This window comes from Sinohyriopsis cumingii, chromosome 12, assembly GCF_028554795.1.
Source record: "Sinohyriopsis cumingii isolate HCF-2022 chromosome 12, ASM2855479v2, whole genome shotgun sequence".
Classification (NCBI taxonomy): Eukaryota; Metazoa; Mollusca; class Bivalvia; order Unionida; family Unionidae; genus Sinohyriopsis; species Sinohyriopsis cumingii.
Genome location: NC_142972.1, coordinates 38,096,938 through 38,117,159, shown reverse-complemented (window position 1 = coordinate 38,117,159; position 20,222 = coordinate 38,096,938). Strand labels below are relative to the sequence as shown.

Sequence of the window (20,222 nt, the reverse complement as noted above, 5' to 3'; positions counted from 1 at the left end):
TAGTTGGCAGAAAAACTATGGCAACAAAAGAATAACAAAACAAACTTTAATATCATGCAGATGTATTACCAAGTGAAGTACATGCTCTCTATGTGTAAAAATTAAATGACATTAAGCATAAGAGACTGACTGATTTGTGTAAACTCAAAGCAAGATGGATAAAATTTGTCCTGTTTGTGTTCGGTTTTTCCTATGTATATTTTGATCATGGTGATATTTTCTCCAGACCTTTTGGCACTTACTTCTATGTGGTATTTGTATTACAAATTGGATTACTATTATCTAGTACACAGCATTTTGAAGCAGTGTCATTAACTAATGATGTCATTCTGATAATCTGTTCATCCTGATTCTTTTTTTACCATCTCCTTTAGTTTTACTGGTATCAGTACATTTTAGTAAAATTGTAACTTCTGTTTTCTTGCAATCTAAATATTTTTAATAGTGTATTATTGTCAAAAGGTAAAATGTGCTTTTTTTGTTGTAAAATCTAAAACTATTAATTAGCAAGGGACTAAAGTAAAAAGTGGGTCAACTTCATGTGTGCAGAAATTATTGCCATATTACAGTGTCGTTAGAAACAATAGAATAGTTGTACAAGATGTATTTTGCAAAGTTGTAGAACCAGCACTTGTATTGTCACCACATATTCCATTTAAATACATGTAATAATATCATTATTTCTGCATATTCCTGTCAGTATTTTCCCAGTGGTATTTATTTTCTGATCTGATGTTGTTCATTTCTTGTGCAATTTTTCCACATCAAGAATTCTCACACTGTCATTAAAAAACAATGTAATCTGAACCAAATTGAGTTGTTTGAGAAGAAATTCATTTTTCTAACCCAAAAATCACTGAAGCTTTGAGTTCTGGCATTAAAGTCTCACATTCAATAACATTTGAAGTAACCATGATAGTTGTTGTTGTTGTTGTTGTTGTAGGGTTTAACGCCATTTTTCAGCACACGATAGGCTATACATGGCAGCCAGTATTAATGGTGGAGGAAGAACTCAGTAAAACCCCAGAAAGAACCACCGACCCATGAGAAGCTACTGGCAAGCTCTCTCACATACCCACATTAGCCGAATCCGAGACTTGAACTTATGCAGACAGAGGTGAGATGGCAGTGATCCGTAACGAAGAGCGCTTTAGACCACTCGGCCACTCGGGGCCCCAACCATGATAGTAATTTTAGGATGCAACTGTACCAATTTCACCTTTGGTATATTCAGATCTTGAATATGATGGTGGAACATGGCTCCAAAATAAACACATCAATTTTAGAACATGTTCATTGACTATGAATCAAATATATAATCGGAGTCCAACTGAATTGTTAGACAAATTATAATTCTTTTGACAACAATGTAATTAGCTGTCAGATATGGAGTAAGCCTATGGTCTTTATGCCATCCCATCTAAGACCCCACAACAACCACATGACCATGCCCAATGACATCACAGTAATAATTGCTGTACAACTAGAGATGACATCTCTTTGAGTATTTTGATTGCAATAGAGCCATAACAGAGTGGAACAGTAAGAAAGAGTGACACATATTTATGTGTTAGGGAGATATTTAACAATGGGTATTCCTCCTGCTACCATTTCCTCATTGGAGATCACACACACACAAAACTTTGAGTAAATCCTGAAATCCTGGCAGCATCCCTGCAGGTGAGATAACTTGACTATTTTATTTGATTTTATTGGTCTCTGGTTATCCCATGGTATTTCTGTTACTTATCTTACAGTGTGTCCAGTCAGCATGGTTGAAAAAGGCTTACAACCATTGAGAGTTGTTCAAGGACTCACATTACTACAGATATGAAAGAACAAGAACAATACTATAAATCGGTGAAGATAAAATAGAGTAAATATGGGTTTGACTGTCCCAGATTGGTTGATAATGAAAGTAAGATTTTAGTAAAAAGAATCTTTTGAGAGCTTGTCCTACTTGTAACTGAAAAAAGTGAGGGACATTGTTTTATTAACATAATTTCCGTACCTTTACAGACCTGAGTTTGGAAGACTTGTTACTGAAATCAGCAGCTGACTCTTTGGTGCAGTATTGAAAGCACACTTTTCAAATTTGTGTAGGTCCAGAAAATGTTGCAGCTGCTATGGTTTTCTTTTCACAAAAGCTGTCATCATTGATGTGTCTATATTGATACAAATTTGATCATGAGCACTCAAAATTTTAAGTTATTGAATTTTAATATCATGGTGTTTGCACAGGTTTAAAGTGGGAACTGAATTAGTACAGCAAGTCCTGAATTGTTGAGTTTTCTGCAGAAACATGGAATTCAAGCAGAATACATCCAGAAATGTAGAGGTTTTCAATCTTGGATTTAGTCTCCCCATTGCATTTCACATTGATATGCATATTCACCAACATTAAAATAGTAGTAGGAAAAGTAATTGACAAATTTCAATACATATCATAAACAAGACAAACTGTAGGTAGGGGGACAAGATCAGAAGAACAGGCTGGAATGGAGAAACATAATGAAAACAATAATGAGTAGAAGTGTGCCTCTTTTTTGATGTTTACAACATTATTTTCTCAGCTTCAGTAAGAAATTATGTCAACGGGAAGACAATAAAGGGTGTACAGTTAACTAAACCAATGTGAATTTAGCTACTTAAAATATGTACCAAATCGATTTTAACCTTCTGGTTATATCTGTTCTGGTCTGTTTCTGTCCATTCTGGTGATTATGTCCACTGAATCAATATGGCTGGGGAAAATGGCAGATTTGGCAGATTATGATTACCGGTATACACTGTACTTCTGCCTGAGAGATGTGAATAATTGTATTTCTTGGTTTGTTTATTCTGGTTGTTGCTCAGTTCAAATGCATCATTGAAAAGCATTGATACATTCTCATACTTTGTTACAAATATTTATTACAGATGCATATCATCAGATATTGGTGAATATAGATTGAATAAGTTACAACAGTTCTAGTTGGAACAATGGACATTGTTAGAGAAACTTTAAGTGAGCTAAAATGTAAACTTTTCGGCAGTGTATGATGCAGGATTGCTTAAGACTTCTCCATCTCATATGCTCACCATAAAAAAATCCATTTGTAGAAACTGATGATGACTTTTTGGTAACTGTTAGAAAGGCATAATAGACAATATTCCAAGGTCTACAAATATTACTAGAGTCAAAATTTATAAACTCATACAGCTGTGGCAAAAATGAAGGACTAGTGTCTTTGTTGCTGTTACCACAGTTGATTAGCTGGTTGATTTAGTTTGGTTTGGGGTTTTTTTGGCAGGAAGAGAGGGGTAACAATATATTAGGTCGAGGAAGAACCCCGAAAGACCACCAACCCAAATTGGTTGATCTGTGACAAAAACTCACTCTGTGAGATGTGCAAGTGATGTAAAAGCAAGCACCTTATTACACTTGGGAACATGGAGCCTCTGTTGATTTGATGTTTATCTCCAACAGCCAAAGCCATTTAGACATGAGATCTCGGGTTTCGGTAGATCATTATGGCCTTTACACCATTTTGAGATGAAGACTATACATCGCAACCAGTTTTACTGCTGAAGAAAATCCAAGTACTTTTGAGACACCAAACCCCAGTTATGTAGTACCACTGACCTTCCACAAGTAACGGACAACATTCTCATTTACATATTGGAGGCAAGTAATTACATGACAAGCATCTTGTACCACTCTGCCATGGAAGCCCCTCAGATCTGGATCAAAAGACAAGCATCTTATACCACTCTGCCATGAAAACCCCTCAGGCCATAGGTATTAGTCTCATATGAAAGACTAGAAGTGGGAGATAGAACCTGTTACAACTGAATTGAAAGTGCAGAATATTACTGCTAGGCCATCAGTGATGATGATGATGCTGTTGACAGTACAGTTAACTGCAATGACATTGATTTTACGAGTACTCTGGGGAAATGTTTCCTTGACTTTCATTAAAATCTAATTAATGATATAAAAATGTTTGACTTGCTATGTTTCTTTTTTTATAAAAGGTTTATATTAGTCTTGCAACAAGCATAAAAATAAGACATTGGTAACAGAAATATATGTTCTTACAAGAAATGATATAGTGTAAAAGTATGAATAAATAATGCAACATCACTTCCATGGGCATTAATGTTTTTTTCCTGACAAATCATGTATTATAAGTTTACCAAAACATTTTTTGAAAAAAATAATAAGGAAACAACATCTGACCACACATTTAAAGCAATACAAGGTTTAACTATTATTCTAATCAAAAGCAGCATGCCAGAGAATAAAGAAAAATAGCAAAACATAGTAATCACTTTAGTAAACACACAGTTTAGTAAGGATTCAAATTCATGATTTCTGTATTAGAATAGAAATAAAATCTGTATTCATGGATGTTAAATTAGTAGGTATTAAGGGACTGATCAGCAACATATACAAATAATAAACCACCATGAAAATTTGTGATTTCACAGTATCAGAGACATACATGGCTGACAAACAAACAAAATGACAAAAGATTGATTATGATGACTGAATACAAATAAAAATAAGCAGTAGATTAAATGATCTATAAGACTTCAGTAGATTACCTCCAGCCAGCTGTCATTTAACCCATAGCCAGAAATTATGTTAAAAAAATATGCTTCTGTAATGGGCAGTGTTTTTTGCTTACAACATATCTGATGGTGGATCATAATTTTTTAAAAGTGCTTCTGTTGTGGGTTGGTTGAATTTGAAAGTGCCTTCCCCTGGGGGGTGGGGTGGGGGTATATGTTTTACTGGAACAGCCCGAATTGTTAATTGGCTTATTGTGAACAGTGATCTGAATACTTACTGTATATACTCACATATAAGTCTAGTTCAGCTGCAGATGACATATCCTATTCTGCCATTACATAATGTGCTGGTAGATCCAAGTCTATGTTTGTTTGTTCTGCTAATTTCTTCTTACAATATTATGTGGCATGGCAGATCTGGGTGCAGTTGGATTTGACTTCTAAGTGAGTATATTTGGTACTGAATATGAGTGAGTGCCCTCAAGCAATATTATAAGCTCTTTAGTGTTTTCTCGACAAAATAACAGTCCTTTTAAATCAGTGTTACTTGAGTCAAGTTACTTTTGTTGATCATAACACAGTAACAATTCATTCATTTAGACAGACATCACATGTTGCTTACCATTTTCCTTTTTTTAAGGAACTGATTCTGCATATAATATTTTAGTCATGATTTCTTGCATTGTTTGAGATAAATCTGTAAAGTACAGATAATGAGTATATTTTGTGTATTTTCAAGTTCAGTTTCCTGAAAGGCTTGCTATTTTAAAACAATATATTTATTTGCATCATATTTATCCCTACCATCACAGTGCAGGGAAATCCTGTACAGGTTTTCCTTAAATAAAATTTCACCTGACAAGTTGAATGCAACTGTTATAGTAATAGCAATTTAGCATGGCATATCATTACCAATATCTTAAACTGTTAACATAAGTACAAGCATTAAAAACTGTTTGTACTTAGTTTTGTACACAGTGGAATTAGCACATGTACTTGCTTTGTACCTCAGTGGTCTTGGGTTTGATCCTGGTTTGAATATCAAAACTTGAACTCTGGTCTGTTCCAGTAAAACAGACTAGGGGACCCAGGGAAGGATTCTGATCATTAATCATATTGTAAACTTCTGAGAAAGATAAAGTGAAAGAAAAGAGTGCATCACTTCTGTGAACATTCATCAAAATAATTTCCCAGTCAGTTGATATTTATTAGGGAGATGAGGATCATCTAATTGTTCCATATATACGAGTTGCTTGGTTCAATTAGATTAAATATGAACTCACTATTGGACACACACAGAGTTTAAATATTGTTTGTTTAGTATGGCAACACTAAACAGAAAAAACAGAAAGAGTCCTCTTTTGATTTTAATGTGATGTTATTGTGGCTGTGGAAAATATGATACTTCCTTCAAAAAGAATTTAACCTTTAGTTCAGTTACAGATTTTGTATTATTTCTTTACATGATCACACAGAGCTAACAAAAGTCTGGACAAAAAAAAATCAAATAAAAAACAGTGCAGCATATTTTCAGATTTGCACAGGTAAAAAATGTGGTTTTGATTTCTGAGTCTTGAATCTTGAACTCAGTTTTTATGTTCAAACATTTTTGTGACTATGGGGCTATCTTTCATGTTTTGGGAGCTTTGGTCACATGAACAATACTTGCTATAGCCAGTCCTGGTTGGCTTCCTTTGTATATCTTGGGGAAAGACACTTGTCTCCCATTTCCTCTGCAAGATATAGCCAGCAGTGTACTGAAAGTACTGTTAAGCCATCCCATCCACCTTTGGTTCATGCTTTGCTGGAGCATGACAAGATATGCTGACTTTATCATTTACTTTTTAAGCATGCTGACAGCATGGAGACCAACAGTTGGACAATTTAAGTATTTCCTATAGGGGTGAAATGCTAACTGATAAATGCCTCCGATGATTTATTGCCTGTACATATTTTTCATCAGTCACTATTAATATATGTAAGTACATATGTGTGACAGTGTATGTGTGCGTAAACTTAAAATTCTAGTCTTGAAGACTAATTCATAAATAACATTTAGTATGAAAAACTGTTTCAATTTTAAAATATTCAGTGCATGTTTTTTTTCTGTATTAAAATGTAAAGTATTAGTACTCTTTGTTCTCTAGGATGATAAATGCATATCTGACATCACAATAATATCATTAATTTTTCTGCTGTGAATTTTAATGTTCAGCCTTTGTGTTAAGATGTTTTAGGTTGGGACAGTATAAGAATGCTAACATTCTACCCACCATTTCTTAATGTGAATGCAGCAAAGTGGAATTTTTGTCTTGTTTATATCAGCTAATGGCAGTTATATAGGTATAACATTTCCAGTGGCAATGGTGGCAGGTGTTTTCAGCAGTATATAAGACTGCATTAATTTGGAATGATTGCTTGTGACTGGTAGATTATTTAACATTTTGAAAATGAATATTGAAAAGTACCCAGTCTCCATTTATCCATAACACGATAGCTAATTGAATATTTTTTTTTTTAAATCATTAAATCTGCACAGGTTGTAGATTGTAGTCTTATCAAATGCATAAAATAAAGTATATATTGGTGAGTGAATTTTTTGTATGATACAGTTATTGAGATCATATTGATTTTTTGCAACAAAAATTGTGCATGGCCAATTTATGGCAGGTCTTAAGCTAGAATTGATTTCCCAAGGTCTCATATACTTTGATGTATCATTCTCTTTCACAGGACTTTCACAGCATTCATAGCTGCAATACACTTAGGTAACAGTTGATACCATGATCAATCATGTCATTTTAATCTGCAAATAATTTTCACAACAACAAAAATTCTAAATATTGTTTAATTTTTGTTCACACTGGGATTACATCGTAGCATGTTTTTACAGGCACGAACCCAAAACACATTTTATAGAGCTTGTTACATGACAGCATTCCAGTCTGTGTTGCAGTGAAACCTCTTTAGTACTGAAGTCTCTCTGGAGCAAATGAAACATCAGTTTTTAGGAGTTTTAAGCTACTGGAGGTTCTCAGTTTTTACATAATCATGCCTAATTATGCCTATCCTCTTACATGTGTTATTGTAAACATATGTTGATAAAAAGTTCTATCACCAGTTTTTCAAAATTTTATGGTAATAAAATTTTAATAGCGTCATTATTTCCATGTTGGTTTTCTTGCTTTATTTTATTTGGCATTGCTATGAGCTGTTTTAATATTCTTTAGCTGAAGAACGTTATAGTGTAATTATTAGCACTTGGTACCCAACAGATTTTTGTTTAAATATTAGTGGAGTTTTGCTTTATGTAACTAAAGTTTACTGAAATTGTATTTTGAACTAACATTTTGAAACTAGGAAATGATTAAGTTTCCAGGAGATCTGGTTTTGTGAGATTTTGGTCTTAAAAGGTTTCTCTGTACTAATTTTCCACATTTACCTACATTGACTTTTCCATGTATATAAGTGAACTGCCATTCTAGCATGGATGGTAGAATGTAGTCTCTAAATTAAATATTCTTGCTTCAAGATTCCAAGAACTTGATCTGAGTAGCCAGGCATTAATTTTCACTGAGTCTGCGAAGGAAGATGAGTGGCAGCGGGCTGTACAACCATGTTTGCATCCCAAGGCCAGATATAGAAAGGTAAGTGGCTATTACTCTTTTGGCACCTTAATTGGACCTGGAATTTATAAACTTTTCCAAATAAAAGATTAAAACGTTTTTTAGAACTAGTGCTAGAAAATAAAACTACACTAGCTAAAGGTTTCACTCATTTTTTAAAGTTATTTTAAGTGTCATTAATATATTTATATGCCATATAGCCAAAATATATAACAGTAGAAACATTTTGGCAGTTTAGAGAGAATCTGTAAAAATAGTCATTAGAATTTAGCCTCTTAAATGTTAAAAAAGTCAAGAATTTGTATGAACCTGTCTTGGTTTGCTAAATGTAACTAAACTAGTAAAACTCCCATTTCAAAATTAAATTACCAAATTTGATGTGCACAAAAATTACCTTATCATATTTTCATCTTTATGATGATGACTTGTGTGGTACTGGAGTGTTTAAGCTTTTGAAAACTTTGATATTTTTAAACAATGAACTGTCAGGCAATGCAAAACGACTTAAAAATTATAGGTTGGAGTGCATATTTGTGCTTTGCTCTTAGTTAAATGTCTGTCTCCAGAAAAGGGTTATTACATAGAAATGTAAAGGGAAAAGTTCCCCGTTACTAAGTGCCCATAAAAACATAAATGATTGAATATTTAAAATTAATCAAATTTGCACAAGTTGATGATCATGGACACACTCATTGGAAATACACAAGAAAGGGGTATGTTAGTGAATGAATTTATATAATACACAAGAGAGGGGTATGTTAGTGAGGGAATTTATTTAATACACAAGAAAGGGGTATGTTAGTGAGCGAATTTCTGCAATACACAAGGAGTTAGTATGTTAGCGAGTGAATTTATTCAATAAACATGAAAGGGGTATGTTAGTGAGTGAATTTCTGCAATACACAAGGAGTTAGTATGTTAGCGAGTGAATTTATTCAATAAACATGAAAGGGGTATGTTAGTGAGTGAATTTATGCAATACACATGAAAGGGATATGTTAGTGAATTTATTCAATACACACAAAGAGGTATGTTAGTGAGTGAATTTATGCAATACACAGGAAGGGCATATGTTACTGAATGAATTTATTCAATGCACAAAAATGATGTCTGAAGTGAATGAATTTATTCAGTACACCACTGTTACTGAGGTCCAGTTGGTTTCTGCAACATAAACCCCATGGGGCTGATTTATGGCATGTTATACATTGCTAAAGATTTTACAAGGTTATCACTACTTTTTGTTGACTGTATCATTTTCTTTTACAAGACTGTTGTTACAGCTATTAATATTGTATTAGAAGTGTTCATTTTCCATATGTAATAAAATGCAAAAGTTGCACCCAGCCATTTCACATTCACCTTGTCCTTGGATTTATAATGCTACAGTACCATAATGGGTAAGATTGTCATCACTTTAATAATGTCATAATGAAATAATACTCATGTTAGTACTAATTTTGTAAAAGCAGACTACCTTAAAGTTATGTGTAAATTCTTATTCTCAATGTTAAAAGTATTATGAATTCTAGGACCATGTTCAGGTAAATTAGTTTGTGTCATTCATAATTTATTTTAAGGTTAATCAGAGAAACTTGTGTAAGATTAATTATGAATTATTCACATATCAAAATATTTAACAAATAATTTATTTCCATAGAATACAGTATCAAAATGAGAAAAAGATCTTAAGGTATTGCGAATTAAATCCCAATGTAATCCAAAAATTAGATCAGACACAAGTCCTAGTAATTTAAAGTCCTGAATACAACTCAGTATAAGTCCTGAAGAAATCCAAAAACTGAAGGGAATGATGTGTCTGTATTAGCTTATAGAGTGTTGATGTGACAACAGTCTTTCGTTGCATCACAGTAATATAATTCCAGGTTTAAATTCAGTGTAATTCCAGTGAATGTCTTTATCCAAGAATTTTATCAGAGCATTTTTGTATTTCCAGAGAAAATAGTCACATGAATTCAATAATTTGAAGACAAAGATTCCAGGCTGAAATTAAAAAAAATACTGGAAACAACATACAACTTGATTCTGCTAAAGCTTAAAGCATGAATGACCAAGTCATCACAATTACAAGATTATTTATTTCTCTGCTTGATGAGAGGTAATAATTAAAATTTTCGAAAATAAAGCACATGACCTATTGGAAAATAACCTTCTACAATGATCCTGATGTTTACAAAACAATAACCTGGATTTTGTATAATTCACTTAGACTTAATGTTACGTGTTTAGGCTCGAATAATCAGTAACACAAGAAAGAGTGAAAACAACAAGCTTTGAAAAATATAATAATTTTTATTTCCCTGGAAAAATTCTGCAAAAATGAAAAAATATGAACTTACAGGTTTTAAGAATCAGATCCAAAAATAATCCAAGAATAATCCACAAATAAAATTCTAGTAGTCCTAATAATAAAATGCTCTAATGATTTCAAGTTTGAGTCTCGATGAAGAATCCAAGATGGAAGACGATGACATATGCTGTAACCTGTAGTGTTGAAGTTCCTTGTAGAAACAAGAAATATCACTCCAGATTTGGAAATCTGAATAAAGTTTTATAAAAGCTGCCCTTGTTCAACAATTTCATATGAGCACACATTTTTTCAGGAAAAAAGAATGAATCCTTTTAAATCCAAACAATTTGAAATAACTCCAAATGGCACAACAGTCACTTTCCATTGTAATATCCCAAATGCTGAGAATATCTCTCCAAAACAAAGGTTATATTGTATTCTAAAATGCAAAAAGGAGGTCACGTGATCATGTTCCAGAACCTTGTCTAAATTGTTTACTTGTTAGAGATCACATACACCCAGTGTGGCCCAGTCAAAAGCCAGTACTTTTACTCTAAGAAATAAAAGATAAAAAAAATTGTTTAAATCTTAAATCAGTAGTCCCATCATGACCTCAACAACAACTAATCATTTTAAAATAAAAACAGAACCTATTTATGTGGTTGCTACTAATTTTGAATCAAGGTCAGGATCTAGATCAGCACCTGGTGTTTATAAAACGAACAGTCATGGTCAAACTATTTTCTGAAAAAGGTATCATCTCTTGTGAATAAATTTACATGACAATAGCATGTAATGAAAAAAACAAATAATTAAAACTGACAAACGAACAATTAAATTGAAATAAATATGTATTAGATGAGATATAATTAAAACGAATATACATAACACTTAGGAAATTCCAAAACTTTGACCCAAATAAACATATTTACTTCTTCTGTTAATAATAATACTTATTTTAAATTCATACATGCAGAAAATAATTCAGCTATGTATTAATAGTTTACAATGAAGAAAATAAAAAAAAGTCAATTTGGATCAAGCAGAAATTAACTCTTTTTTTTGACAAGGTCAGGTCCAACATACAATGTTACATTACAATAGCATATAATGAAATAAAAATAAATAAATTAAAAAAATAACTAACAAGCAATTAAATTAAATATACATCACATACAGCTAGTAAGATAAATCTGTGGTATAAATTGTTTACAGAAAAATGTCTATAAGTTACCAAATGGGTTGCCTGAATTTTGAATATGACAGGAACATGGGGCTGCTTTCATTGAGGCAAGCATTAGGTAGCTTTATGCTTACAATCATACTGTATGTCCTTCCATTGAACAACACTTGGTGGCAAAAGGTAATAGTCAGTTGATGTAGCTTGTCATGAGCACTGCATGTGGACTTTGACTTGCAGAAGAATTTGTCAACTTGGACATAATAGGAAATAAGGAATCTGGAAACTCCTAAACATTGGCACATATTGTAACTCACTTATATTTCTCATAATTAAAGAGCTAGCTTATAACAGAAGTTCTCATGGCCAGTAAAATGAATTCATCAGCTGTGAATATTATTAACAGTAGGAATAAATACTTAAATTGCTATCATTAATTTAGTGTTGTTTGCATTTAAAAATTGTTACTTTTCTTGCTATCTAAATAATTTGCATACAAATGAAGATCATCATTTTTCTGCAATATATTGTCTGGAAAATTATTTCTTTATTGTGCACTGATGTATCCAGCACATTCAATGCCAGATAGAATTGGGTTAAATGCATTATACGATTGCTTGCAGATACTTAAACTTACATGATAATGTTTTTCTTTTTCATGGACAATTAACAAAGACTGGCTGTAGTGGTGGTGGTCTTTTTTCATTTTCTTCTTGCATGTATTCAGTTTTTGAAGATAAGTGTGCACAAAGATCTTGTTATTGTGTCGGACATGTATTTTCTGTAAGGGTGTCGTTCACATTTTCATTCTTGTGTCCACTGAGTCAAAACAATGGCAACAGTGAAATAGCCAGTGGATCTCAGTCCTGCAAATGTGATGGCCTTTACATGGGAAAGAAAGTTTAATTTTTACTCGTATCTAGTATGTAATGAAAGTAAAAACAACCAATGTGTCCCTCTTTGCATACTTGTTGACAACTTGAAATTGCTTATAAAGATGATAGAATGATGAAAATTTGGTGATCGCTTGGAGAAATAAAAGTTAGCCATTGATGACACTCTCAGCAAATAGAAAGATTTAAAAAGTTGGGAGTACCAATGGAACTTAGGTTATAATTATAGGGTAATTAAATTGATCTCTGGGTCTGACAGTCATGAATTCAATCATCCATTTCTTTGTATGGATAAAGTATTTCTTAGTTTAAGTTTCAACTTGATTTTTCATTTGGCTCAGAAAACATATTTGTCCAGAAATCTTTATGTACCACTCAAAAATTTTGTGACAAATTTTAAAATTATGGTGTCGCAAAAATTGGAGGGTCAGGATATTTAGATTAATTATGATATATTTGTAATCTCACCAGCAACATTAACAATGATTTAAAGAATCTGAGTGTTTTAGATCCAAGTTTGTTATTAATGTAAATATATGCTGAATGGAGGCAAACAGTACATAGATTTGATATGTATTTTTGTTCGCTATTGCGAGTAGAGTTCAAGTTTTTCACGAGTACTTGTGTGATATTTACATAAGCTTTTAAACTTATATTTTTTCATGAGGAATTTTTTTCTTCAGGTTAAATCCATTCGCCTTGTAGGAGTGTTATTAATAGTGTTTATCAAGACAGAACATGTGGACGATGTCAGTTTGATTGACACTGATAGTGTGCCTACAGGAATACTTGGCCTTATGGTAAGGATACCACATTTGCTTGTGTTTGATATGCACCCAGCTGTATACTGCTTAGACCTAGATCTTCTAATGAATATTGCACCAGCAGATCAGGGTCTGTGGTAATGTACTTCTTATGTCAAGGGAACAGCACAGACCTTAGTCTCATTCAACAAGACTTTTGTGAGGCTTCATGAGATCTTAACCATGCTAGGGTCTGATACAATGATTCATAGATTGCCATTTCTAATAGACGACATTTTGATCGAAATTTGTAGCTGCAAGATTACAGAGACATTTCTCACTCAGATTTCACAATTCACCTGGACATTCTTTCTGCAGTTATTCAAGCCAAAATTTTGTTAGAAGCTTAAAAGGATGTTGTTGTTGTTGTTGTTGTAGGGTTTAACGCCATTTTTCAGCACACTATAGGCTATACATGGCGGCCAGTATTAATGGTGGAGGAAAAACCCTAGAAAGAACCACCGACCCACGAGAAGCTACTGGCAAGCTTTCTCACATACCCACATTAGCTGAATGTGAGACTCGAACCCATGCAGACAGAGGTGAGATGGCAGTGATCCGTAACGGAGAGCGCTTTAGACCACTCGGCCACTCGGGGGCCCCTAAAAGGATGTCATTAAAAATTGCTTTTGTGAATAGATACCAGTGCAGGTGGCATGTCCCAATCAGTCATTGAAACTGTCCATGTTTATGCAAAATGTGATGTCATCTGATCATTACAATGACATGTTACATCACCATATATTATCAACCAGTCAAATGATATAAACCTACAGTTAAACCCCTCAAAGCTGGGACCCGAAATAAATTCTGGTGTTAAAAAGTTTTGTTTACTGAGGTTTTTGATGGAGAAAATAAAATTCTAAGCGCTTATGTGACAACAGAGAGAATGTAATTATAAGAGCAATATTGTCTTTGTGTGTAAGAGAGGACAAAATTAAGAAAGCTGTTTTTTATACTGGAATTTAATGAAGAATTAGCTGAACAAATATGTTTCTTCCAAGTCTCACATCCTGTCATATAAATAAATAAAGTTGTTCCATGTAGAAATACAGTTCTGATCACAAGAAACATCTGACAAATGAGATACTTTAAAAACTTTACCAGAAATCCATTAGAATAATACTCTGCAGTATTTAAACATGCCATGTAATTCATAATGTTGACAATTCATGAGCCTAGCTAGAGGAAGGCATTGAGCATTGTCTGTTTATTCTTCTTCCTTTAAGTACTTTGGCTTGTGTTAATGTCTCTGTTTCTTCTTCAATTCATTACCCAGTCTTAATACCTTAGGAGAACTACTACCACCATCGAAATCCAGCCCAGATTAAAACTTGTTAGCTAAAAAGATAAAAGTTATCTGCCCACTTAGATGACAGAGAGATCTCCCCGTGATAACAGGTTTGTCGCCAAATGCAGTGAAATTGTCAGTTACTACTTAAATGCATGCCCAGTAGCCCACTCACCACAGACAGAGAGGCCTTGCAAAATCCATCCTCGCAGTTTGGAAATTTTCTACCTAAAAACAAGTTGGAGGAATTTCATCTTCAAATGAAAGCATAGGTCATCTTAACATTTCCAACTTTTCCATTCTGTCTGTCATCAACAACAGAGTTTCTGACTTCTCAGTGTTATCACTTTGCCATCTTCCCACACTTAGGCACTCTTGGTGCATATTTGCACAGATCACAATGGCATCACTTCACATTGCTATAACCGTGTTAATAAGTGCTGGTCTCATGTGTGATATAGAAAACGTTTTTAATATTACTGTATAATCCCTGCAACATCAGGATACATACAAATAAGTTTTCTGTATTATCTTTTATTAGTGTCCACTTCATAAAGCGCATTTAGTTAATTCTTTTAGGCCTTTGGGTTCATGATAAAATGCAACAGCAGGTTCTAAATGCTGTCCAGTGGTGAGACGATGTAATTAGTGTGGACCTGTAAGAGGTGTGACTTCAGGTCCCCATTCATGTGTCTTCCAGATGTCTTGTGATTTGCCTTAAAAAAATAACAGGCTATGAAATAGCAGGCTAGTTATATTTTAGAGCAAGATGTGATATTTTTGGTTACTTTTCCTCACATTTTCAGTCTCCTTGTCAACAACGACATCTCTGCCCTTGTACTGTTTCAAGATTTTGGCCATCTAGGTCTGGAACTCAACATTCAAGTATTCTGAAGCTGTCTCCTTCAGGAAAGAGAATTGAATTAGTACCATGGTGGATTCCTTGCATATACAAAACAGTCCTTCCACTTGAGAATTCCTTTGTCTGTGGAATTTGCTCTATTTGGCAGCGGATCTATTAATCCTAGGTTGCCTTCTTGGGCTTCCATTACAATGATTCTGTAGTCTGAATGGAGGAGGAATCTTTGACTATTGGACCAACTTTCACAATTTGCACAATATGAGGTTCCATCTTCAAGGTAGGCAAAACCTCACTGGACTTGTGTCTGGGATACCTCTGCAAGTACAACCTCAGGCAATAATGGATGCGAACACAGAACTGGGGGGGGGAGAGCAAGTCTTGATGCCTATAGATTGTGGCCACCTCAAGATTGTTATTTACATAATCAATGTTCTTGAGATGAAAACCATTCCAAAAGTCTTGTCATTAATGGCTGGGGAACCTACATGGGAGTGGAGTTCTCATTCTGTCTGGCAACTCCACTGTGGTGACTTATCTTGTATGACAAAGCAGAACCATATTCCCAAACCTTTGCATTCTTGTTTGGGATTTTTTAAACTGATGTCCACAACAACATATCCACATCCAAGTTCGACATATCCAGGACTGGCTAATATATCGGCAGGCTCATTGCCCTGCAAGAACCAACTACATGTTTTACAAAGACAATGGTCTCTCCCTCGGTTTTCACTCATTAGTTGCCCAATGGGATTAACCTATGATGCATTTATAGCAACAAGATGGAATGCTAAAATCCCAACCTTATTCTCAATAGTCCCTTATCCAAAGGCCTGGAAAATTGATGCACTTTCTATAGATTGGAATGGCCAGATACCTCAGGTTCTGAAGGCAATACAGGAAGCAAAAGAATTGAAGTGTCTCTTTATCCTGATTACTCCACTCAAACGGGAAATCTTGGATCATCCTCATCAGTCTCACAAAAGAATTGCTAGGAAACAGATGTTCCCTCATCTGCGTTAGGCAACCATGACAGCAGAAATATGTTGGCAGGAACAAACAGTTCTCACAACTAGCAGTGGAGAAATCTCTTAAGGGAAATGGCCCCTCCCCCTTAAAGGCAAAAAAGGCAATTTAATGTCTTCTCACATTGGTGAGCACAATAACACTTTATATCACTCTAGGCATCCATACCTCAATAACTAACTTGCTATGGTTCTTCGATGAGAAAATAGTTAGCACCAGTCACAACTAAAACCCATTCCATGATCACTGGTACACTGCATTATCATGAATGAGATGAAATCGAATAAACCAAAAACCTGTTCGATCTTCTATCCATTTGGATTACACTTGTCCAATGATGTTGGATCCTTGCCTGGCTGAACAAGAAACCATTTGAACTGCTCACAAGAGCTTCATTGGTTCACCACTCATGTAAGTCCTGCCTCCTCACCGCACTGTTGAATGGCAGGCAGAATCAGCAAATACATGTCCTATCAGATGACCTGTCTGCTTGTATGGGTCAGTATCACTCAAGAAGCCCCCTGCTTTCGTTGCCATACACATGCTACAGACTTTGGTAATAATTCCTCTATACTCTGGACACTTCAGTTCAAGGTTATCTACAAGATCCAGTGCAAGTTCAGAAATGGTATTTGTGTAAGACTGTTCCTTTGCATCGAGAGAGATCACAACTCTACTTGCCCTCACAGAGGGATAAGATGGTATATCAAAACAGACTGTTTTTCCTGGATAAAGTGGGTTATTCATACTACATTTCAAAAAGAACCCCACACCAATAAAATTGCTTTGCATCTTGGCTCACAAAGTTAGATGGTCTCTCCATGGTAAGGAGATATATATTCCTCTGCCTGTTACCTATACTCCTAAGGTATTATAAGCTGGTAACATATTTGAAGAAGAAAACAATTTTTTTTCTAGTAAAATATGTTTATTTGTTAGTACTTTCTGATCATAATACACATACACCCTCCCAGCCTCCCTGCACCTGCATCTATAAAGAGAGCATGCCTTCCGCTCCAGTAGTAACTGACAATTTCATGGGAGTTGGCACCAATCACAGTATCAAGGGGAGATCACTCTAACTGCCACCGATATGGGTAGGTAACTTTTAGCTTTTTAGCTAAAAGGTTTTAGTATGGCAGGACTGGATTTGCAAGGTAGTATTAGGTCTCCTAAGATATTACAATTGGGTAAGTATTTTGGAAGAAACGTATCTTACCAGAAAAAATTCATATTTCATGTGCCTTAGCCAAATAACACTTATCCTTAGCAGATGCAGAGTTTTTCAGTCTCTTTGTAAGATCTAAAACATAAAGGTCTGTCACTGAGTGAATCTGACTTTTAGAATACTGCTTTGTAGATCTCCATTGGTAAAGCATCAAAAGTGAGGTTCCATATCTGGTTAATAAAGCCTTAATATTTAATTAAAAGGATAAGTGAGCAATGTTCTGTTGATCATGTATACAGATGAATAGCTTCAGTTACAGTTGGTAATAAGCAGATAAAGATGTCTTTCTTAACTGGCTTACCTGCAAGCATTTAGTTATTAACAATTCACCCTAAAAGTTGTCTCTTTTGTATGGTACAAAGACTTAAGATTAGCCTATTGGCACCCCTGATCTGTGTTGGCATGTGTGTCAAGTATTATTTTAACCTCCTGTTCCCTTTAAACATTTTCCTGGGTATTTGACAACACATTATGGTAATTGCTAATAATAAATACAATGTTCCAGTGTGTGGTGGGAATTTAGCAGCTACAGTATATTTCCAATTTTGAAATGTGTTTCAGTTTTATGTGGAATTTTTAAACATAAAATTGAAGTTTGGGATCCAAGTTTGATTCAGTAATAATAGTTGAGGGATTTTGGTTTACTGTGGACAAAATGGTGATAATAAAGAAAAAAATCTTTGGAATTGGGTCTTGAGGGGATTCTGTTATAATAAAGTTTTGGTTTTGAGGAATTTTGCTGTATATGCATTATTTTTATATATGCTCTAGAGATTCAGATTTTGGCAATGTTTCAAAGTCAGCACCTTTCTGTTTTAATGTAAATGCAAACTTAAAAGGTTACTTCCTTTTTGAGTGAAAATTTTAAGTAATGTTTCAAAATTTCTTTGTGACCCATGAGGCTCAAAGGTATATAATGCATAGTTGGTCTCAGGAACTCAGTGGTGGGAGAGGTTGTTAGTTGAGTCAGAAACAGGATATTACCAAGACATGTCATCATGTTTGTTAAATTAAAGGACTTAAAGAGCATGCATGAATTTAAATCCTCTTAATCACCTCTGGGTCCCAATGGAAGAAGTCAAAATGTAAAACAAACAAAATAATGGTATGTGTCTAAACTATGTTGTCGTGTGCATTAAATTTAAGGTATTTTGGGATCTGTGTAACTGCAGTTGTTCTTGCATTTATTATGCAACTTTCAGATTAAAAGAGTGACTTTTCAGAAGTTTTATTTATATTTTATTTGTATTGTATGATTGACCTTTGTAATTGAGGAAAGGAGTTTGGGCCTATCAGACTAATGGTTTTTTAATGAAAAGCATGTTACATAGCTAATTTTTGACTGTGATTGTTGATTATATTTTAATATTATTATTATTTGTAGGTTGATTTGTTTACTTGGATTGAGTTAAGGACACTGGTTTTCCCCCACAGGAATTCCTGGTATAGCTGATGTTTGACACTTTTATGACATGATGACATGTCTTCATCATATAATGTTTTTTGACTCAACCAACCACCTCTCCCACCACTGGGTACCTGATATTTGCCACTTTATTAATAAACCTGATCTTGTTGACAACTTAGAATGTTCTAGAAATGAACTTTTGACCCTCATCCTAGCTATCTTATTGTGTCTTAGGTTTATATATTAAGGTTGTTTGTACTAGAATTGTCCTATCCTATCTTAACATCTGAAATGGAATAAGTCTTTTGTATTTAGTTTTAATTTAAGAGGATGTATTTATTTAAATTATTCATTGGAATTACAAACTACTCATTGATCCTTTTGGGATTAAATCACTATTTTGGATTATTGTAAACTCGTTTAGAGACATCATGGATTAAATCATTGTGATACATCAAGACTTAGCACATCAACACTATTACAGGCAGTTAGTACATCAGCACAGTCAAGGTTCGAATTCATTCAGAACACTGTACTTTTGGAATTGTGATAGAACATTTAGGACTATTTGGGATTAATTTCACAATACTATAAGTTCTCTTGAAATTTCCATTTTTTATTCTAGGGAAATAAAGTATTTATTGAATTTTATTAAACTTGTTGGATCTCGCTCTTCTCTATTACTTAGTTTGGGGCCCCAAGTGGCCGAGTGGTCTAAAGCGCTCTTCGTTACGGATCACTGCCATCTCACCTCTGTCTGCATGGGTTCGAGTCTCGGATTCGGCTAATGTGGGTATGTGAGAAAGCTTGCCAGTAGCTTTTCATGGGTCGGTGGTTCTTTCCGGGTTTTTTCTGGGTTCTTCCTCCACCATTAATACTGGCCGCCATGTATAGCCTAACGTGTGCTGAAAAATGGCATTAAATCCTACAACAACAACAACAACAACAAAAAATTACTTAGTTTAAGACGATAACTGGAGGATGTACGAGATCGTAACTGGAGGATGTAGGTTTGATTCAAGGTTTCATATTTCAGTGAA

General features: G+C 34.2%; 1 protein-coding gene across 1 annotated transcript in view; it reads left to right on the top strand.

Annotated features, from left to right (window-relative positions):
- Positions 1-20,222, top strand: part of LOC149786276 (inositol polyphosphate 5-phosphatase OCRL-like) — a 254,292-nt gene that overhangs the window by 62,171 nt on the left and 171,899 nt on the right. The window contains exons 11-12 of the mRNA XM_089976660.1: positions 8,090-8,204; positions 13,251-13,367. Of these exons, the coding sequence (XP_089832786.1) occupies positions 8,090-8,204; positions 13,251-13,367 (232 nt within the window). The remainder of the gene's footprint in view (positions 1-8,089; positions 8,205-13,250; positions 13,368-20,222) is intronic.